At 63.6% G+C, this 21,922-nt stretch overlaps 2 protein-coding genes across 7 annotated transcripts in view; one reads left to right on the forward strand and one right to left on the reverse strand.

The window, feature by feature from the left end:
• The window catches only part of PIGF (phosphatidylinositol glycan anchor biosynthesis class F), a 19,606-nt gene extending 16,676 nt beyond the window's left edge, over nucleotides 1-2,930 (forward strand). Inside the window, exons 6-7 of one of the 2 annotated variants that reach the window (XR_005660340.1) lie at nucleotides 2,149-2,391; nucleotides 2,581-2,930. Coding sequence is in view for 1 of the 2 variants with exons in the window: in XM_029072221.2 (XP_028928054.1) it covers nucleotides 2,149-2,258; nucleotides 2,581-2,584 (114 nt within the window). In the remaining variant the exon portion in view is untranslated. The remainder of the gene's footprint in view (nucleotides 1-2,148; nucleotides 2,392-2,580) is intronic. The other variant, XM_029072221.2, reaches the window with a different exon arrangement.
• Nucleotides 1-21,722, reverse strand: part of RHOQ (ras homolog family member Q) — a 27,405-nt gene extending 5,683 nt beyond the window's left edge. Inside the window, exons 1-6 of one of the 5 annotated variants that reach the window (XM_029072215.1) lie at nucleotides 21,545-21,719; nucleotides 20,567-20,625; nucleotides 8,633-8,791; nucleotides 6,114-6,278; nucleotides 5,152-5,247; nucleotides 858-2,668 (exon numbers count right to left, since the gene is read on the reverse strand). In XM_029072215.1, coding sequence (XP_028928048.1) covers nucleotides 2,513-2,668; nucleotides 5,152-5,247; nucleotides 6,114-6,278; nucleotides 8,633-8,791; nucleotides 20,567-20,625; nucleotides 21,545-21,686 — 777 coding nt within the window. In that variant the 5' untranslated portion in view covers nucleotides 21,687-21,719 and the 3' untranslated portion in view covers nucleotides 858-2,512. Of the gene's footprint in view, nucleotides 1-857; nucleotides 2,669-4,119; nucleotides 4,150-5,151; nucleotides 5,248-6,113; nucleotides 6,279-8,632; nucleotides 8,792-20,566; nucleotides 20,626-21,544 lie in introns of those variants that run through there. The other 4 variants (XM_029072217.2, XM_029072218.2, XM_029072216.2 and 1 more) reach the window with 4 other exon arrangements.
• Nucleotides 21,723-21,922: the final 200 nt, after the last annotated feature.

Raw genomic sequence — 21,922 nt, forward strand, 5'->3', positions numbered from 1 at the left:
AGAGCAACCAGGCCGGGGAGGGGGGTTAAAAGCAAGAGGTCTTTCATAAATAAATGAATCATTTGCTCACTAGGTAGATCGGTCTCTTTTTTCTCTTGCCGGGACCCTCCCCGGCGCCTCAACGGACAAGACGACACCAGCTCCGGTCGGTGTTTCGACCGAACCGGAGAGAAGCCTCGCGGCGTTCTCCGAAGACGTTCCGTTTCCCCCCTCCGGCGGCTTCCGATCTGGGCACCGGAAGCCGTGGCCCGGAGAAATCGGGCGGCCGTCGGCGACGCGCTCGCCAAAGAAAACGACCACGGAAGAACCCGACCGACTCTTTGGTTTCGAGGCGGAAAGCGGCGGCGACGGGGACTCGGCGGGAGGAGGAGGCTGACGGACAGAGACGCGAGACCGAGCCGAAGAAAATTAAGGTCGAGGGAATAGCTAAGGCACCTCGGATCAGCGGATGACTCCACGTCTTCTTGGCTAGAAGACTGGCGACGGAGGACGATTGAGCTTTCGCGGTTAGGAATGTGGGGGGGGGGGGGGGACGCCGAAGCCCAAGCCGCCACACCTACGGCTAACGCGGAAGAAGAGAACGGCAGCGTGGGGGAACCCCGAGGGCTCGGCGGGCCGGCCGGAGCCGCCTCCGCCGATCCCGTCCCCGTCGGGGCGGAGGAGGCCAGGGCGGGGGGAGATGCCCGGAAGGCGGGCCCCTTCACGCTCCCATTTAAAGAGGGGCGCGTTCTGACATCTGGGACCCCACGGGACCCCCGACCCCGTGGGCCCGGCCGCGAGCTGGGCGCCTGCCCGCCGTCCCGCACGCGTTCACCGCCCGGGATCTGTAAACGTCGATACGGCGGGCGACCTCCAAACCCGATACAAAAATAACTTTATTTATATATAACGTCCCGCGCCCGAGGATCGACGGGAAACTCAAGCTGCGGGGGACCCCGAGGACGGGAGCCCCACCCTTCGGCGGGTCCCCCGGCCGAAAACCTCCCCCGGGAAGCGCCGGCCTCAAGAAGGGTAGAGGCCGAGCGGGGCCCGCCCTCTGGGGCCCGACGGCGGGACGAAAGCCCATCCCCTCTGGGAGCCGAAGGAGATTTTTCCTCAAAGCTCTCGGAAGGGTAAGACGCCGGTGCCCCTCGAGGGCGCGGAGACGGCCCGGGGCGGCCCGAACTGGTCGGCGGAGAGGCGGGCCCCGGCCCCGAAGTCCTCTCAGACTCCGGGGCTCAGGACCGCACCGGGGCTAGCTTGGGTTTTGGACCTCGGACGCTCCCTCGTCAAAACCGACATCTCTTTTGACTCCCGGAGGTTGAAAGCCCTCCGAGCCGGCACCATCCCTTTGTGGCCCTGGTTTTTTGTGGGGTTTTTGCGGCAGGGGGCGGGGAGCGGGGGGAGATCGCCACCGAGGCGTGGCGCGGGGCCGGAAGGAAAACGGATCAGCCACGCAGGCGGGTCTCAAGCCTCCGGCCGGACGTCGGGGTCGGGCCGCCCGCGTTCCCCGCCCGTCCCGAGAGTGAAAAACCGCCCCGCTGCGCTGCCGCTCGCGGGTGGGCCCCGGCCCCCGGGAGACCCCCAGGCCGCGATCCGGCGACGCCCCTCTTGGCCCGTCTCCGTTGCAGTCCCCGCCCTCGGGACCGGATAAGGGGGAGTCGAAAGCAGCCGGGACCACCCAAAGCCGCCCCGATGCCACCTGTCCCGTTCCGGCCCTCCCCCCGCGCCCCACGCTCCCGGGCCTATTTCTCCCCGCGTCGGCTCCTCCCTTCCGTCCGTCTGCCCGTAAAACGGATAACGCCTCCCTAGGACCCCTCTCCCAACAAGGACCCGGAGGGCCGGCAAGACTCCCGGGGCGGCGGGCCCCGGGGACCGGGCCGGAGCGGGACGAGGAGGCTCCGGGGCGACGCGACCCCGGCCCCCTCCCCGGGTCCGAGGCCGCGTCCGGGCCCTCGGGGCCGTCCGCCGAGTCCGATCGCCGGGTGCCCGGCCCCTCGCGCCGGAGGGGCGTCCAGGGTGACGGCCCTCGGGCTCCTCTACCTGTCCGTCCTCGAGGAGGGCCCGCCGGGTCGGGAGGCCGAGAGGCCGCGACGGCGGCCGCCTCGTGCTCGTCCGGCATCCCCAGCGAAGCGTCCCTCACTTCCTCTCCGGACGTTCTCTCCTCAGGTCTGGCCCATCTCCTGCACCCTGGGAGCCACCTCGGGCTACGCGGCCGGCCTCCTGGTCTCCCCGCTGTGGATCTACCGGAACCGGCAGCGACTCACGCGCAAGGGCAGGTAGCCGGGGGGGGAGGGGGCCGACCCCGGAGAGACCGCGCGGCCGCGGCTTCCCCGGAGACCCCCGGCGAGCGTACCTTCCGGCCCCAGCAAAGCACTCCTCGCACCCGGCGGTCTCGGGGGCGACTTCCTGGTAGGGCAGGGGGACGACCGGGGTTCGGCGGGGGGCGAGGGGGGCGGTCGGACCTCGAGCGGACGGGGACCCGGAGCCTTTCCGCTAAGAGTGACCGGGGCGCGGGCCGGCGGGCCGGGCCTCACGTGATCAGGCAGCAGTTTATGCACCTGGAGCCCAGCCGCTTTTTCACCGTGTGTTTCTTTGGAGTTAAAATGGCTATGATAGCCTCGTCGAAAACAGTCTTCAAGCCCTTCTGCGTTAAAGCGGAACATTCCACGTAGCAGCACGCGCCTATCTGCCAACAGAGGGGGACAGGTGTGAGCCCGCCGCCGCCGTGCCCGCGCCCGTCCGCGCCCCTCCACGCGTCCACCCGCCGATCCCAAGCCCATCTACACACCTCCGGACACACCCCAAAAATCAAATATCCGCAGAGGCGCCATCAGGTGCCCCCACGCACACCCTCCCCCCCCCCCGCCCCCAAACACACAACAGACAAGTCGCACGCGTACGTTCCCCGAAGTAAAAACCGAGGCCTGCCCTTATATTGCCGCACCGAACCGTCTCATGCCTCGTCCTTCGAAACGCGCCGCTGGGGTTCCGATCATTCAGAAAAAAATCAAGATGTTTTCAAGAACCCTCTAGGAAGCAATTCTGAATGATCGGGTACGGTGGTGAAAAAACCCGCCTGTCTGCGGGGAGGTCGGAAACGGCGGCCGGAGTCTCGAAGTCAGGCCGCGGGTCAGAAGAAATCTGATTGAACAGGAGGGACGACCGGTGCCGGTAACAAAGAACCTATCTCGGTGATGATAATGTTGGTGTTTGTTAAGCGCTTACTACGTGCCGAGCACCGTTCTGAGCGCTGGGGGAGATACGGGGTCATCGGGTCGTCCCACGGGAGGCTCACAATTTTAATCCCCCTTTTCCAGATGAGGGAACTGAGGCACAGAGAAGTGAAGCGCCCACGGTCACCCAGCTGACGAGCGGCAGAGCCGGGAGTCGAACTCGTGACCTCTGACTCCCAAGCCCGCCCTCCTTCCGCTGAGCCGCGCCGCTTCTCTAATCTTACTTCTTCTCTTGGCCGTCGACGTTCGCTAAGGGCAACTCCGTGGCGGATGGGTTGGGGAGAGTAGGCTCCTCGAGGGCGGGGACTGTGTCTGGCAACCTATCGATCCATCGTATTTATCGAGCGCTTACTGCGCGCGGGACACTCTGCCTGGCGCTTGGGAGAATCCAACACAACAGTTTCCCAGCCATTCCCTGCCCACAGCGAGCTCGGAGTCTGGGGCGGTGCTCTTCCCCCGGGAAGCGCTCAACTGATGGATCGAATCGAAGGAAGCCGGAGAGTTTCCCAAAAAAAACGCATCTGAGGATGACTCCTTTTAGCAAAAGGACGACACGGTCGGCAGCGCCTGGTACGGTGCTCTGCACAGAGTAAGCGCTCGATCAGTTCAACCGATCGACTGATTGGAAGCTGGAGACTCTGAAAGAACGCACCTGCGCGTGACCGCTTTTAACAAAAAAGTCCCTTCGGTCGGATTTATTGGGCGCTTACTGGGCGCGGGGCGCCGTACTAAGCGCTTGCAAAGTACAGATCCGCAATAAACGACCCGGTCAACGGTGCTGGGTGCAGCGCTCTGCCCGTAAGGATAATGTTGGCATTCGTTAAGCGCTTACTATGTGCCGAGCACCGTTCTAAGCGCTGGGGAGAGATCCGGTGTCGTCGGGTGGTCCCACGTGAGGCTCACGGTCTCCATCCCCATTTGATAGATGAGGTCACTGAGGCACCGAGAATGATAATAGTCACGTTGGTATTCGTTAAGCGCTTACTCTGTGCCGAGCCCTGTTCTAAGCGCCGGGGGAGATGCAGGGTCGTCAGGTCGTCCCACGTGAGGCTCACGGTCTCCATCCCCGTTTTCCAGATGAGGTCACCGAGGCACCGAGAAGTCAAGCGACTCGCCCAAAGTCACCGGCCGAAAGGTGGCGGAGCCGAGATCCGAACCCACGACCTCCGACTCCCAAGCCCGGGCTCTTTCCCCTGAGCCACGCTGCTTCTCTAGTAAGCGCCCAAGAAATCCAACCGATGGACGGAGCGATGGGAAGCCGGAAACGTTCAAAAAAACGCATCTGAGAATGACTCCTTTAAGCAAAAACACGACCCGGTCGGCAGCGCTCAGTACGGCGCCCGGCACAGAGTAAGCGCTTAAACGCCACTAAAAAAAAAAAAAAACCCTCCCAATCGTCCGCCCCGTTCTTCGATTCTTGGTGCGGTGAGGGCTCAGTTCTTTTAGTTCACATAGAGAAGCGGCGGGGCTCGGCGGGGAGAGCCCGGGCTTGGGAGTCGGGGGGTCACGGGTTCGAATCCCAGCTCTGCCGCTTGTCAGCTGGGTGACTGTGGGCGAGTCACTTGGCCTCTCTGGGCCTCAGTTCCCTCATCTGGAAAAGGGGAATTAACTGTGAGCCTCACGTGGGACGACCTGCTGACCCCGTATCTACCCCAGCGCCCTGCACAAAGTAAGCGCTTAACGGATACCGACATTATTATTATTTAGGTCTCTTGGTCACCGTCGACTGGAAACAGACGGCAGAGGTTGCCCGGGCCCGGACGAGCCGCCGTTCCCCCGGACGGGTCGCCACGCTCCGGATTTTCGGCTCCAAGGCCCGGGGCGGGCGGCGGGCGGCTCGTCCCCGCGCCGGCCCCTGCTCCCATGCGGTCCCGTCCCGGGGACCCGGGGGATCCGCCCACCCGCCGTCCCCAACGAGGAGCCTCGTCCCCTTTACCTCCTTGGCCAGCTTCTGTCCTTGCTCCACGCAGACCGGTTTCTCCTTCATATCGTTCAGTCGCGCTAGGGTTTTCGGGTCGTCCCGGAGATCGATCTGACGAGAGGATCCGGCCGGGACCGTTATTCCCGCCTCCCCGGCCCCGCTCCCTCGCCCTGGGCCCGGCTCATCTCGTGCTCTCCCAGCCGGGAGAAGCGAGGTGGCCGAGCGGCAAGACCGGGGGGCGGGGATCCGAGAGGCCCGGGGTCCAATCCCGCCCGCTCCGCGAACCGGGGCAGGTCGCTTCGCTTCTCCAATGTAAGCATCGGGGGGCGGGGGGGGGGTCGGGGGTAGAATTCTCACCCGCCACGCGGGAGGCCCGGGTTCGATTCCCGGCCAAGGCAACATTTGTTTTCGATCAGACCGTAAGCCCGTCGGTCAGACGGCGGGGACCGTCTCTATCTGTTGCCGCCTTGTTCGTTCCAAGCGCTGGGTCCAGCGCTCTGCACGCGGTAAGCGCTCGATAAATACTACTGAACGAATGAACGCACGAATTCTCCGTGCCTCAGTCGCCTCATCTTTAGAAGGGGGGTCAGCCGGAAGCATTTACCGTGCGCGGGGCGCCGCGATGGCATCCGTTAAGCGCCCGCCACCGTGCCGGCCACCGTCCCGGGCGCCCGGGAGGGGACGTCCGGACGATATCAGGGAGGCGTCCCCCCGCCCGCGACGAGCTCCCCGTCTAGAGGGGGAGGCCGAGGTTCCCCCCCGTGGGACGGGGACCGCGTCCGACCCCATTTCCTCGTCTCCGCCCCGGCGCGCGGCAGGGTCCTGGAGGCCGACGCCGATCTAAGCGCTCACGGGTACCGCGGCTATTAGATTTAAAGGAGCCCGGCGGGGGCGGTCGTCGAAGCGGGCGAGGCGGCCGGGGGAGCGGTACGCTACGCGAGACGTCGGCGCCCCGGCCGGAGGGGAGCCCGACGTACCTGGGTCCCTATTAAGAGAAAGGGAACGTTGGGCGAGTACTCCTTTAACTCCGGCACCCATTCCTCCTTCACGTTCTGAAAGGAGGCCCGGCTCACCACCGAGAAGCAGATGAGGAAGACGTCGGTCATGGGGTAAGAGAGCGGTCTTAAGCGGTCGTAGTCTTCCTGTGGAGGGGCGGAAGGAAAAATGGGATTTTTCAAGCGGCGGTAACCGCCCTGCCGCCTGCGGCGCCCACTTAACCGCGAGCCTCCCGTGGGACCGCCTGATGACCCTGCATCCACCCCAGCGCTTAGACCGGCGCTCCGGCACAGAGTGGGCGCTTAACGGATCCCGACATTATTACTCGGTGACCGGCGCCGGGCCGAGCGGCCGGGGGCGGGGGGGCGGGGGGCGCTTTACAGTCAATCCGTCGATGGTGGAGAAGCAGCGTGGCTTAGTGGAAAGAGCCCGGGCTTGGGAGTCGGAAGTCGTGGGTTCTGATCCCGCCTCCGCCCCTTGTCGGCTGTGTGGCCTCGAGCGAGTGACTCAACTTCCCTGTGCCTCAGTTACCTCATCTGTAAAAATGGGGATTGGAAAAAACGCGAGCCCCACGTGGGACGGTCCGATTACCCTGTATCTACCCCGGCACTTAGGGCAGTGCTCTGCCCACAGTGAGTGCTTAAGAAATACCATTATGATTATTATTGTTTATCGAATGCTACGTGCAGAGGTCTGTACTGAGCGCTTGGGAGAGTACGCTACCTGTCTGCTCTGTGGCCCTGGGCGAGCCACTTTGCTTCGCTGGGCCCCATAATAATAACAACAGTGATAATGTCGGTATTTGTCAAGCGCTTACTATGTGCCGAGCGCCGTTCTGGGCGCTGGGGTGGACACGGGGTCATCAGGTTGCCCCACGCGGGGCTCCCGGGCTTCATCCCCATTTTACCGACGAGGTCACCGAGGCATCGAGAAGTGAAGTGGCCGGCCCACGGTCACGCAGCTGACAGGCGGCGGGGCGGGGACTCGAACCCACGACCTCTGACTCCCGAGCCCGGGGCTCCTTCCACGGAGCCACGCCGCTTCCGAAGACGGCGAGCCCTCTGCGGGCCGGGGACCATGCCCAACCCCATTTGTCGGTATCCACCCCAGCGCTCAGCACAGCGCCCGGCACGTAGTAAGCGCTTACGAGATACCGTAATTATTCCGATCACAATAGAATCGGCAGACCCGTTCCCTGCCCGCGAAGAGGTCACGGTTCAGACGAGGAGACCAGATATTTATATAAATGAATAATTTTAAATATGTACTTTAAAGTGCTGTGGGGCTGGGGTGACCATCAAACGTCCGAAGGGCGCCGAAGACCTGGGTTCTAATTCTGGCTCTGCCCCAGGCTGCTGGGTGACTCTGGGCAAGTCACTTCGCTTCTCTGGGCCTCAGTGTCCGCAACTGCAAAACGGGCATTCGATACCTCCTCTCCCTCCTACTTGGACCGTGAGCCTCATGTGGGCCCGGGACCGTGTCCTACCTAAACAACCCAGCGCTTAGAACGGCGCTCGGCACAGAATAGGGGCTTAATAATAACGTCGGTATTCGCTAAGCGCTTACTATGGGCCGGGCGCCGTTCTAAGCGCTGGGGGAGATGCAGGGTCATCAGGCGGTCCCACGGGAGGCTCACCGTCAATCCCCATTTTCCAGATGAGGTCACCGAGGCCCAGAGAAGTCAAGTGACTCGCTCACGGTCACCCGGCTGACAGGTGGCGGAGCCGGGAGTCGAACCCAGGCCCTCCGACTGCCAAGGCCGGCCTCTTTCCACCGAGCCACGCTTAACGAACACCGTTAAGAAATAAAAGTTCTGCCCTGAACATCGGGTAATTGCCGGTTCCCCCGTGTTGCGGTGCAAAACATTAAGGAATCGTGCACACGGCTCGAATAGGAGTATAAACATTCCTTTCAATCTGCGGCCTGCTGCTTTAGAGACTGCAATTAGGCATTTTTAGCCTCGACTGCTCGGTTACGAGCGTTGGTGAAAAGTCATAACATTAGCAATTGTGCAGATTGGCGAGGACACCTGAAAATAAGGGAATTGCAGGAAGTAAAAGCTCAATTTTCTTTCTAGAACACGGCATCTGATGCAAACCGAGCCATCGGTCTGTCGGTGGCATCCACTGCCGTGGTATTTATTTCTGGACTTTAATAATGATAATTTTGGTATCTGTCAAGCGCCTATTATGTGCCGAGCACTGTTCTAAGCGCTGGGGCAGATAAAAGGTCATCAGGGTGTCCCACGTGGGGCTCGCGGGCTTCATCCCCGTTTTCCAGATGAGGGAACTGAGGCCCAGAGAAGTGAAGTGACTTGCCCAAAGTCACCCAGCTGGTAAGCGGCAGAGTCGGGATTAGAACCCGTGACCTCTGACTCCCAAACCCGGGCTCTTCTCAAGCTCATCGTGGGCAGGGCACTTATCCGCTAATTCTGCTGTCCTCTCCCAAGTGCTCAGTTCAGTGCTTTGCACGTAGTCGGCGCTCAGTAAATACGACTGACCTGGAGTTGCGCCCTTTTCCAAGGAGCATGCCTTCTTTGGCTCACATTAGTAGGCCCCGTCCATCCGGTTGACGTAGCACGGGTCTGGGTTCTAATCCCAGCTCCACCACCTGTCCGTGGGGCAAGTCGCTTCACGTCTCTGTGCCTCAGTCCCCTCATCTGGAAAACGGGGACGATGACCGTGAGCCCCCCCGATGGGCGGGGACCGTATTCGACTTGATCGTCCCGTATTTTCCCTAGCGCCTACTACAGTGCCTGGCACACAGCAGCGGGGCTCAGTGGAAAGAGCCCGGGCTGGGGAGTCAGAGGTCATGGGTTCTAATCCCGCTCCGCCACTTGTCGGCCTTGTGACCGTGGGCGAGTCACTTCACTTCTCTGGGCCTCAGCGACCTCATCTGTCAAAGGGGGATGAAGACTGGGAGCCTCACGTGGGACCACCTGATGACCCCCGTATCTCCCCCGGGGCTTAGAACGGTGCTCTGCACGTAGTAAGCGCTCACCAAATACCAACATTATTGTTATTATTAACAAATTCCATAAAAAAATCCCTTAGGTTTATGTTGTTCCCAAGTTAAGGGCAGTGGTCTAATTAGAGAAATCGGTCTTTCTAGTTTAATAAAGTCAAGTGGAAGTCCTCTGTCGTTGAAAAAAAAAAAAATCAATTAAACCCGAGTTCTAATTTGGGACGGGGGGGCAGGAGGGGAGATATTTTTAGGCTTTCAAGCATTCGGGGACGGCAGCTGAGGCCGTCTCCACCGTACAAACGGGACCTCCTCCCGTCGAAACGCGACGGCGGAACGGCACGTTGAGCTTTCCTCCGAACGGTATTTGGGAAGCGCCTCCCGAGCGCCGTTCACGGTACCGAGCGCCAGGGCGGAGAGAGGCTAATCGGGTCGGATACAGTCCCTGTCCCACGTGGGGCTCAGCGTCTCAATCCCCGTTCATTCGTTCATTCGATGGCATTTACCGAGCGCTCACTACGTGCAGAGCACCGGACCGAGCGCTCGGAATGGACAATCCGGCAACGGATGGAGACGGTCCCTGCCCATCGACGGGCTCACGGTCTGATCTCACAGACGAGGGAACTGAGGCCCGGAGCAGTGAAGTGACTGTAGACCCGTCGGAGGGCGGGGACCGTCTCTGGCTGTTACCGATTGGTCCATTCCAAGCGCCCGGTCCGGTGCTCCGCACGTAGTAAGCGCTCAAGCAATACCACTGAATGAGCGACCCGTCCAGGGTCATACGGCAGACGAGCGGCGGGGCCGGGATCGGAACCCGGGTCTCTCGGACTACTAGGCCCGGGCTCTCTCCCCGGGGGGGGGCGGTCACCCCGCCTCTCTGGCCGTCCGAAACGGCCCCTCCTCTAAAGAACTCTCCCTAAGCGCCCACCTAAATAATAATAATAACGTTGGCATTTGTTAGGCGCTTACTACGCGCGGAGCACCGTTCTAAGCGCCGGGGGAGATACGGGGTCGTCGGGTCGTCCCACGGTCTCCGTCCCCATTTGACGGATGAGGCCGCTGAGGCGCAGAGAGGTGAAGCGACTTGCCCACGGTCACCCAGCCGACGAGGGGCGGAGCGGGGATTAGAACCCTGGACCCCCCGACACCCCAGCCCGGTGTCCCCGCCCTGACCTCCTGAGTTAACCCTTAGAAGCGAGCCGGGGGGGGGGGTCTCGGGTTCGAGGGGGGAAGGGCTCCAGCCTGGGACAGTTCAGTCAGGAAACGCCGCTCCCCGAGAGGGAAGTGAGCCGGGGTGGAGGGGAAGTCCGAACCGGGGCCTAGGCCGGCCGCCGCTGCCCTCCCGATTCCGGGACAAAACGGGGCGTCCGCGACAAAGAGCCCCAGGGGGAGTCACGTTTGCCAAAGCTCACCTCCTCCGGGAGGCCTTCCCGGACTGAGCCCCCCCCCCCCTCCCCTCGGCACTGTGCTCGTCCGTATGGATCGTTTATTACCCTATTCGTTTTGTTAACGAGGCGTCCATCCCCTTCGCTGAGAGGCAGCGGTGGCTCGGCGGAAAGAACACGGGCTTTAGAGTCAGAGGTCATGGGTTCGAATCCCGGCTCGGCCACCTGTCGGCCGGGTGACTCTGGGCGAGGCGCTTCACTTCTCGGTGCCTCGGTTCCCTCGTCTGTAAAACGGGGATGAAGACCGTGAGCCCCACGTGGGACGACCCGATTCCCCCGCGTCTCCCCCGGCGCTTAGAACGGTGCCCGGCACGTGGTGAGCGCTTAACGAATACCAACGTTATTATTATTATTATTATCATCATTCGTTCTATCCACCGTGACGATGGGGGGTCTCGTTTTTGTTTCGTTCTGTTTCGCTCTACCCTCTGTCTCCCCCCATTCATAATACTGTCGGTATTCGTTAAGCGCTCACTAGGTGCCGAGCACCGTTCCCAGCGCCGGGGGAGACGCGGGGGCATCGGGTCGTCCCACGGGAGGCTCCCGGTCTTCATCCCCACTTGACAGAGGAGGGAACTGAGGCCCGGAGCAGTGAAGCGACTCGCCCACGGTCACACGGCCGACAGGTGGCGGGGCCGGGATTCGAACCCGTGACCTCTGACTCCCGGGCCCGTGCTCTCTCCAGTCTTCTCATATCGGCGACGCGCTTACTGGGGGGGGGCCCAGCACTGTTCTAAGCGCCGGGGTAGAAAGGAGTCGTTAAGGTCGGACGCGGTCCCCGTTCCGCACGGGGCTCACGGTCTAAGTGAGACGGAGAATCCCCAGTTAACAGAGGGGGAAACCGAGGCTCGGAGCAGCGAAGCGGCACAGCCCAGCGGATCGGGCCTGGGAGTCAGTAGGTCCCGGGTTCTAATCCCGGCTCCGCCCCCGTCGGCCGTGTGACCTCGGGCAGGTCACCTCCCTTCTCTACGCCCCTCGTCCGCCTCGTCCGTAAAACGGGGCTGAAGACTCCGAGCCCCGCGTGGGATCGGGACCGTGTCCAACCCTCCACCTGGCGCTTGGTAGAGTGCCCGGCCCACGGCAGGCGCTTAACAGACGCCGTAAAAAAAAAAAAAGAAGACGACGTGCCCAGCGGCCAGGCGGCGGAGGAGGAATTAGAACCCAAGTCTCCTGACACCCAGGCCTGGACTCCTTCCGGTAGGTCACGCTGCTTCTCGTTTTAGCGGGTACCGGGTAAGCACAAAATAATCTTTCACGTTCTCGTGTCTGCCTCCCCTCTAGACTCTGCTCCTCCGAGCGTTTACCGTGTAAGCGCCAGACGACCTGTCGCGTTCCCGGCAAGCGACCCTCCGGGGCTAAAAAAACTTTTAGAAATCTTCCGTCGTCGAGGCTTAAATCCATTCATTCATTCGACAGTATTTATTTATAGTATTGAGCGCTTACTACGCGCAGAGCACTGGACTGAGCGCTTGGAATGGACAAATCGGGAACAGATAGAGACGGTCCCTGCCCTCTGACGGGCGCGCGGTCTGATCGGGGGAGACGGACGGACGAGAACGATGGCGATAAACAGAACCGACATCTCATAACATCTTAAATGACCGTGGAAATCCATCACTCTGATCAGGTCGGGGAAGGGGGGTCCTCAAGCCGGAGGAAACTTCGCAGCTGTAAAGGAACCCCCTTGACCTTGGATCGATCCCTTCTTATTGTATCGTCCTCTCCCAAGCGCTCAGTACAGCGCTCTGCACACAGTGAGCGCTCAATACACGGAACTGAACAATAATAAATAACGTTGGTATCCGTCAAGCGCTTACTACGCGCCGAGCGCCGTTCTAAGCGCTGGGGGAGATACGGGGTCATCGGGTTGTCCCGCGAGAGGCTCACGGTCTTCATCCGTCCCCATCTGACAGATGAGGTCCCTGAGGCACAGAGAAGTGACCTGCCCACAGTCACACAGCCGACAGGTGGCGGAGCCGGCATTCGAACCCGTGACCCCTGACTCCCGAGCCCGGGCTCCTTCCACCGAACCACGCTGCTTCTCATAATAAGAATGATATTAAGCCTGAGGGGAGAAACGGTTGAGGGGCAAAGGAGGTCTCTAGACCGTGAGCTCACTGTGGGCGGGTTTTTAAGGTGTCCGTTAAACTGTTGAATCCGTCCTCTCCCAAGTGCTTAGTGTTCATTCATTCTAACCTATTTATTAAGCGCTTACTGCGTGCACAGCACCGTAGTAAGCGCCTGGGAAAGTACAGTGCGATAATAAACGGTGCCATTCCCCGCCCACAACGAGCTCACGGTCCAGAGGGAATAACGATGGTATTTTTTGAGCGCCGACCACGTGGCGGGCACCGGTCTGGGCGCCGGGGTAGATGCGAGATCATCGGGTCCCTGTCCCAGGTGAGGCTCGCAGTCTTCACCCCCGTCTGACAGATGAGGGAACTGAGGCACGGAGAAGTTGTGACACGGCCGAGGTCACACGGTAGACGTTGGGCGGAGCCGGGACTCGAACCCACGACCTTCCGACTCCCGGGCCCGGGCTCTACCCGCTAGGTCATCAATCCAGTGCTCCGCGCGCAGTAGGTGCTCGAGAGGTACCGTCGACTGATCGCTCTGTCGGCGGCGGGGGAGATGTCTGCCTTTACGATGGTCAGCTGGCGTAGAGAAGCGGCGTGGCTCAGTGGAAAGAGCCCGGGCTTGGGAGTCAGAAGTCACGGGTTCGGATCCCGGCCCCGCCCCTCGTCGGCTGTGTGGCCGTGGGCCGGTCGCTTCACTTCTCTGGGCCTCAGTGATCTCATCTGTCGAATGGGGATGAAGCCCGGGAGCCTCACGTGGGACGACCTGACGACCCTGGATCTCCCCCAGCGCTTAGAACGGTGCTCTGCACCTAGTAAGCGCTTGACAAATAAAATAAGTGCTTACTCCGTGCCAAGCATCGCAGTAAACAGTGGGGCAAGAACAAGACGGTCCGATCAGACACAGGCTCTGTCTCTGGGGGGGGTGGGGGGGGGGGTCACACCCCCATTTCCAGTCCCGCGGGTCCAGGAGCCCGTAAGCCCGGGACCCGCATCTTGGAAGGCGTACTTATTGAGCGCCTATCATAGGCCGAGCACCGTACTGAGCGTTCGGGAGAGGGCAGTGTAAGGCCCACATTCCCTGCCCACGACGAGCTTACGGTCTTGAGGGGGAGGCGGACGTTAACAGAAATAAACAGATGACAGACGGGGGCGTAAGCCGGGCGGGGGGGGGGGGGGACGAAGGAAGGGACGGAGTCGGGGCGACGCAGAAGGGAGCGGGAGGAGAGGGAAGGAGGGCGCGGGCGGGGAGGGCCTCCCGGAGGGGGCGGGCCTCGGGCGAGGCTCCCGAGGCGGGGAAGGATCGTGGGACGGGAGGAGGGGGGGCGTCCGAGGACGGGGGCCGGGGGTCGGAGGGGAGACGGGCGAGGCGGAGGCCCGGCGGGGACGTCGGCGGGAGAGGCGGGAAGCGGGCGGGCCCGGCGGGAGGAGGACGACGGCAGTAGAGGGTCTGCGCGGAGCTCGGCACGGCCCCGGCGAACCCCGAGCTCCTCGTGGGCGGGGAATGGGCCTGTCTATCGTTCTGTCGTTCCCTCCGAGTGCCCGGTACAGGGCTTCGCGCCCGGCAGGCGCTCAGTAAATACGACCGAATGAGTGAACGAAGCGCCTGGAGAGAGAAATAAGTCGCAGATACCTACACGTGTGCCGTGGGGATGGACGCGATGGACGAAGGAGGGAGTCGGAGCGGGGCGGAAGGGAGTGGGAGGAGATGAGAGGAGGGCTCGGTGGGGGAAGGCTTCTCGGAGGAGACGGGCCTCCGGCAAGGCTCCGAAGGGGGGAAGGATCGTCGTCTGTCGGAGAGGAGGGAGGGCGTTCGGGCCAGAGGCGGGACGGGGGCGAGGGGGCGGCGGCGGCGGCGACACGGACGCGACGGAGGCCCGGCGAGGAGGTCGGCGTTAGGGGAACGGAGCGTGCGGGCGAGGCGAGGCAGGAGGGGGCGAGGGGATCGACGGCTCGAAAGCCGACGGTGAGGCGTTCCTGTCCGACGCGGGGGGGGGGGGGAGGGGGGGACGGGCGACCGCCGGAGGTTCTTGGGAAGGGGGGAAAAGACGGCCTGCTACGTTTCTGAAGGAAAACGATCCGTGATCCGGGCAGCGGAAGGGAGTACGGACTGGAGTGGGGAGAGACGGGAGGCGGGGAGGTCAGCGAGGGGGCCGGTCAAAAATCGGGGCGGGAGAGGAAGAGCGCTTGCGTTAATGGGGGGGGGGGGTGGTTTGGACGAAGAGAAAGGGGCCGGTGGCGAAGGTAGGACCGGCAGGATTCAGCGACGGAATGAATGGAGGCCTTGCCCCCGATCAGCGCCGCCCGCGGGGACCCACGAAAGCGAAGTCGGCGTCCTTTCCCTCCTCGCGGCCCGAGCGACCGGCGCCGGCCCCGTCTCCCGCCCTGGCCCGGGGGAAACCCCCGGGAACGGCAGGGTGGACGCTCGGGCGGCCAGCGGACCGGGACGCGGGCCGAAGGGCCGGGCGCCGGCAGGGGCCGGGGGGTGACGCGCCTCCGAGAGTGCCGGTCGACGTGCCCGAGGAGGGGTGGAGAGAGAGCACGTAACCCCCCGTCCAAGGATGTCGCCCCGAGTGACCGACGACCTACGGTACGACCCCTCCCCGGCCCTCCCCCAGCGACCCGTTGCCGACTTGTTCATCCCAAGCGCTTAGTACAGTGCCCTGCACGTGGTAAGCGCTCGATAAATAAATAGCACTGCCCCAGCACGGATCGGCCGACGCCCGGGGCTCTCCCCTCTCCATCCCTGACTCTCCCCCAGCGACCCGGCATCCATTCGTTCTTCCGACCGTATTTATCGAGCGCTTACTGGGTGCGGAGCGCTGTACTAGACGCCGGGAAAGTACAGTACGGTAATAAAGCGAGACGATCCCTGCCCACGGTGGGCTCACGGTCTCCTCTCCATCCCCGACCGTCCCGCGGCGACGCAGTCCAGATCATCCCGCACCCCCGGCTCTTCCCCAGTGACCCTCGCAGACCGGCTGACACCCCTAATTCTTCCCCCGGTGACCCCGCACGGACCACCCCACACCCACGACTCGCCCCTCTCCATCCCTGACTCCATCTAGTGACCCTGCTTGGACCCCCTCGTCCCCGGACCTGCCCAAACCCCTCCGGAACGCGTTTTCTGCCCGCCCGGCTTCCTGTGGAAATCAATTCCGTATGCTTGGGCGGAATTAGGACTCTTCCATCCGGAGAGTCGCCGGCCCGAGAGGGGAAAGGAATAAAATCTGGAGCGGCACCGCGGCTTACCTAGTAGGGAAAGCAACGTGGCCTAGCGGAAAGAGCCCGGGCCTAGGAGCCGGAGGACCTGGGTTCTAATCCTCACTCCGCCCCGTCTGCCGTGTAACCCCGGGGAAGTCACCTCCCTTCTCCGGGCCTCAGTTTCCTCCACTGTAAAATAAGGATTCAATACCTCTTCTCCCTCCTCCTTACTGAGAGCCCCAGGTGGGACGTGGACCGACTAACCCGGTGCTGCTCACGTGCTTAAACGGCGCTTGACACGCAGATACCGTTGAAATAAACGACTACGGAAAAAGAGAAGCGGTGCGGTCTAGTGGATAGAGCCCGGGCCCGGGGGTCGGAAAGACCGGGGTTCTAATCCCGGCTCCGCCGCGTGTCCGCTGCGTGCCCTCGGTCGAGCCGCTTCGCTTCTCCGGGCCTCAGTTACCTCATCCGTAAAATGTGAGCCTCCACGTGGGACACGGCCCGTGTCCGATCTTGGGCTTGTAACTAGCCCAGTGCGGTAAACAGATAATAATAAATCCCATCAAAATGAACGAACCGAAAACCGTAAAAGGTGCAGAGAGGGCAAACGGGGAATCCCATTCCTCCAGCTAGGGGCCCCCACCGGAAGACCCTTCTTCCCCCAGGACGGGGCCAACGCAGAAATCCCCTTCCCACAGAGCTCGAGACACCAGCAGGTCCAAGGGGATTGGGGCAGACCCTTGGACAGGTTTCTATCGCGGGTCACTGGGGGGGGGAGAGTCAGGGACGGAGAAGGGAGAGTCACGGGGGGGGGACAGTCCGTGCTGGGTCACTGGGGGACAGTCGGGGACGGAGAAGGGGGAGAGTCGGGGACGGAGACGGGGGAGAGTCGGGGACGGAGAAGAGGGAGAGTCGGGAACGGAAACTCTTCCTGACTAGAGGGAGAGCACTACCAACCTCCCCGTCTCCCAAGCCCATAACCTCGGCGTTATTCTCGACTCATCTCTCATGCAACCCACACACTCAATCTGTCGCCGAATCCCGTCGGTTCAACCTTCGTAACATGACGGAAATCTGCCCTTTCCTCTCCATCCAAAATGCTACCACGTTAATCCAAACGCTCATCCTTTCCCGCCACGATTACATTACCGCATCGGCCTCCTCGCTGGCCTTGCCGCCTTCCCTGGCTCCCCCTCCGAAAATGTAGCATCATTTTTCTAGAAAAAGAAATTCGGTCTGCGTTTCCCGACTCCCGAAGAACCTCCAGTCTGCCCACCTCGCTTGGGCCTCGCCTCCCTCATCCGTAAAATGGGGATCAGGACCGCGAGCCCCATGGGGGACGGGGGCTGCGTCCAACCCGATCTCCTTCGACCCAGCGCTCGGCACGGCGCCCGGCGCCCGGTAAGCGCTCAGCAAATACCACGATTATTATTTGCTCCTCTGATGCCGAACCGACTACTCACCGTACCTCGATCACGTCTGTCTCGCCCGTGACCCCTCGCCCCGCCTCCGGCCTGGACGCCCTCCCTCTTCGTATCCGACAGACGACCGCTCTCCCCACCTTCGGAGTCTTATTAAAAGTTCATCTCCTCCAAGGGGTCTTCCGTGACTCCTTCCCTTATTTCCTCTTCCCCTTCTCCCTTCTGCGTGGCCCTCGCGGAGGGACGTCTGCCTTCCGGTCACCCCTCCCACAGCCCCACCTAAGCGCGATTTACTTACTGTAATGTCCGCCTCCCCTCCTAAACGGTGAGCTCCCTGTGGGCGGGAAACCGATCGTACCCTCCCAATAATAACGTTGGTATCCAAGTGCTTACTATGCGCACGGCACCGTTCTAAGCACCGGGGGAGATACAGCGTCATCGGGTCGTCCCACGAGAGGCTCACGGTCTTCATCCCCATTTTACCGACGAGGGCACCGAGGCACCGAGAAGCGAAGCGACCCGCCCACAGTCGCACAGCTGCCGGGCGGCGGGGCCGGGATCCGAACCCATGACCGCCGACTCCCAAGCCCGGGCCCTTTCCACTGAGCCGCGCTGCTTGTGCTCTGCCCACGGTAAGCGCTCAAGAGACACCACTGACGACGACGACGAGGTAAGGGAGGAGCTGACTGAACGCTCTACAGCGACGGTAAGGAGTTTCTGTCGATTGTTGGATGGGCAACCATCGCTCGGAGTCATCGAGCGCTCACCGTGTGCAGAACGCCGTACTGAGCTCTGGGGAAAGTACAACCCGTCGGAGTCGGCAGAGGCGTCTCTTGCCCACGAGGAGCTTAGGGGCTACAGGGGGAGACGGACACTAAAATCAATCAGGGATACGGACACGAGCGCCGCGGGACGCGGGACGGAATCAAGTCCCGGTCCAACCGCGAGGGAGTGGGAGAAGAGGAAATGAGGGCTCAGATGGGGAAGGACCAGCCGTTGGACGAGGACGACGGAGAGAGTCATTCAGTCGTATCTATTGAGCGCTTACTATGCGCAGGGCGCCGTACTAAGCGCTTGGAACGGACAATTCGGCAACAGAGACCATCCCTGCCCGATGACGGGCTCACAGTCCACCACTGGGACCTGGGTTCTAGTCCCGGCTGCGCCCCTTGCCTACGGGGTGACCTGGGGCAAGTCACTTAGTTCCGCTTATCGCCGATGACGCCGACAGCGGTGTCTGCTGAGCATCTACTATGCGTTCCACGCGCTGGGGGAGATCTAAGACAGACACCGTCAGACGCTGTCCCGGCCCCACTCCCGATCTAAGTAGGAAGGAGAACCATCCCCATTTTACAGATGAGGTAAAATGCGGATTCAACGTGTACTCGTTCATCCCCTCAGTCGTATTTACTGAGCGCTTACCGTGCGCAGAGCACTGTACTAAGCGCTTGGGAAGCCCGATTCAGCATCGAATAGAGGCAACGCCTGCCCGCTACGGGCTCCTACTTGGACCGCAAACCCCAAATGGGACAGAGACTGTACCCGACCTGATTATCTTCTAATCGCCTCAGCGCTCGGAACAGCGCTCGGCTCTACCTGTATATATAGCTTGTCGTTGATTTATCTATTCATTTACTTCTTTATATTAGTGTCTGTCTCCCCCTCTAGACCGTGAGCTCGCTGTGGGCAGGGAACGTTTCCGATCCATTCAATAGTATTCACTGAGCTCTTATTACGTGCAGAGCACTGGACCACGCGCTTGGAACGAACACGTGGGCAACAGATAGACAGTCCCTGCCGTTGGACGGGCTTACAGTTCTGATATTCCGTCGCCCTCTCCCAGGCGTCGGGTACAGTGCCTTGCGCACGGTAGGCGCTCGACAAAAACGACTCATGCGCTCGCAGTACGTTTTTAACCATCGGTCCTATTTATCGAGCGCTCAGCGGATACCCGACCAATTATAATTATTATTCACGCCCCCCCCCCGCCGGCCAGCCCCCTCCCGGAAACCTCCACCGCGTTCTTCTCACACAGGGTCTTTACGGAAAATTCTCCAGGCGGGAGCCGCCCCCCCCCCCCCCCCACGGCCCGGGATTTCGTCTGGCGATTTGGGCCGGGGTCCAGGGTGGTTCTTCTCCCCTCCGCCACCGACGGACCCCTCTCTGCCAGAGAGGGGACGGGCCGGCCGCCTCCCCAGTCCAACCCGGAGGCCGTCGGGGACGACGACGACGATGACGACGTCGGTATCCGTTAAACGCCCACTACGCGCCAAGCCCCGTTCTAAGCGCCGGGATTAGACGCGAGGTCGTCGGGTCGGCCCACCTAGGGCTCCCGGTCTCGGTCCCCATTTGACGGACGAGGCCACGAGAAGCGAAGCGACCCGCCCGAGGTCACCCCGCCGACCGGCGGCGGGGGCGGGATCAGAACCCGTGGCCCTCCGACCGCCGGGCCCGGCTCCGTCCGCGACGCCGGGCTGGAGCGCCGCGGGGCGTGGAGAGACAGAGGCGGGCCGAGGGGTCCGATGGCCGGAACCTAACAATCGATATTAATCCCGGTACTCCGTAAGAGCCTGCCGTGGGCCCGGCACCGTCCTAAGCCCTGGGGTCGCTTCCGATCGAGGGGGTTGGACACGGTCCCGGCCCCACGGGGGGGGGGGGGGGGGGGGCCGCCGATCTTCACCCCCATTTTACAGATGAGGGAACCGGGGCCCGGAGAAGCGAAGCGACCCGCCCCGGGTCACACGCGGCGGAGCCGCGATCGGGACCCGGGTCCTTCCGAGTCCCGGCCGCCGGGCCCTAGCCACCGAGAGCCGCGCCGCTTCCCTCGGCACCTGACCCAAACGGATCCGTCCGGGAACCCGACCCGAAGGGATCTTCCGGCTCCCCCGACCGCCCGCGTGCACTCCGCCGCCGGAGGGGGTGAGGAGAGCGAGCGAGCGTCTGCGCGTGTCAGCGGCGGAGGCCCAGAGAGCGCACGCTCCCGCTTAAATCACGCTCCCGGCTCTCCGCCCGGCGGTAACGAAATCCCCTCCCCGACGCGGGACGGTGCCACGGCGCGCCGATCCCGGGGCCCGGACCCGGCTCTCCCGTCGCCGGCGAGGCCGGGCCCCGGGACCCCGGGGGATCGGCCGGCTCACGGGGCACCGAGAGCGCAGGGGCCGACTCGGTCGACGCCCGCACGCGCGCCGGGCGCACGCCGAGCTGCCCCGGGCCCGGGCCACGGCCCCCGCCCGCCCGTTCGCTTCCGACGGGCCCGGGGAGGTCCCGGGTCCCCCCGCGCCCCTCCTCCAAGGAGCCGGAGGGGCCGGGCCCGCGGGTCACCGACCTGTCCGGCCGTGTCGTACAGTCCCAACAGGTACTGCTCGCCCCCGACGGTGACGCTGACTGCAAAGGGAGAAGGGGGAGAAGGAGGATGAGCGGCGGGGCGGCCTCCCCCTCTCCGGGCCCCCCCGCCCCGACGACGCGTCCATCCGAGACGCCCCGGCCGCCCGCCCGCCCGCAAACCCGACCCCGAAGGGGTCGCGCCTCGCCCCCGGCGGGGTCCCGGGGAGAAGAAGGGGCGCCTCGGGAAGGTCGAGGGGGTCGGACGGGGAGGGCCGGGAGGGAGGGGGCGTCGGGGGATCCCGCGTCGGAAGAGGGGGTCGACGGCGGGGATCCCAAACGGGGAGAGGAGTTGGAAGAGGGGGGAGGGTGCGAGGGCCGAGGGGGGGGTGAGATTTTAGGATGGGGGGAGGAGTCGGGGGGGGGGGGATCCCGGACGGGGCGAGGAACTGGAAGGGGAGAGATGGGGAGAGGGGATAGATTGGGGGGGGGGGGATCCCGGACGGGGAGAGGAACTGGAAGAGTGGGGAGGGGGCGCGGGGGGGGGGGATCCCGGATAGGAGGAGGAGCCGGAAGAGTGGAGGGGGGTCACGGGGGGCGGGGGATCCCGGACGGGGAGAGGAGTTGGAAGGGGGGGAGGGGGGACAGACCGGGGGAGCGGGGGGGACCCCGCACGGGGAGAGGAGCCGGAAGACGGGGAAGGGAGGGGAGGGGAGTCCTGGATGGGAGGAGGAGCTGCAACAGCGGAGAGGGGGCACTGGGGGGGGGGGGGATCCCGGACGGGGAGAGGAGTTGGGGGGGGGGGATGGATGGGGGGAAGGGGGGGGGTGTGTGTGTGTGTGCGCGCGCGGTGGGGGGTGGGCCCCGGGCGGGGAGGGGCGCGGGCCGCTCCAAACTTTGTGCCGAAGTTCCCGGGTGCGGGGGCTTGGGCCCTGCCCTCCCCCCGCCCCCCCCCGGGCCCCCCGGAGCCCCCCGGGCCCACCTGCGTAGTGGTCGAAGACGGTGGGCACGTACTCCTCGGGGAAGGCGTCGTTGGCATAGCTCATCAGCAGGCAGGTCTTGCCCACCGCCCCGTCGCCCACCACCACGCACTTGAGCATCAGCGCCCCCGGCCCGTGCGCCATCGCCCTCCGGGGTGGGGGGGGCCGGCACCCGCCCCCTCCCCCGCCCGGGACCCCCCCCCCGGGGGCGGGGGACCCCCGAAAACTTCGGGGAGGGGGCCGGGGCCCGGGGGGGGGGGCCGGGAGGGGCCGAGGAGGGGGGGGGGGGGATCGGCGGGCAGCGGCGCCCGCAGCCCCGGCCCTGCCAACGGACACCGGGCCCGGGGCCGGCGGCCGGGGGGGGGGGGGGGAGGGGCCGG

This window comes from Ornithorhynchus anatinus, chromosome 9, assembly GCF_004115215.2.
Source record: "Ornithorhynchus anatinus isolate Pmale09 chromosome 9, mOrnAna1.pri.v4, whole genome shotgun sequence".
NCBI classification, from domain to species: domain Eukaryota; kingdom Metazoa; phylum Chordata; class Mammalia; order Monotremata; family Ornithorhynchidae; genus Ornithorhynchus; species Ornithorhynchus anatinus.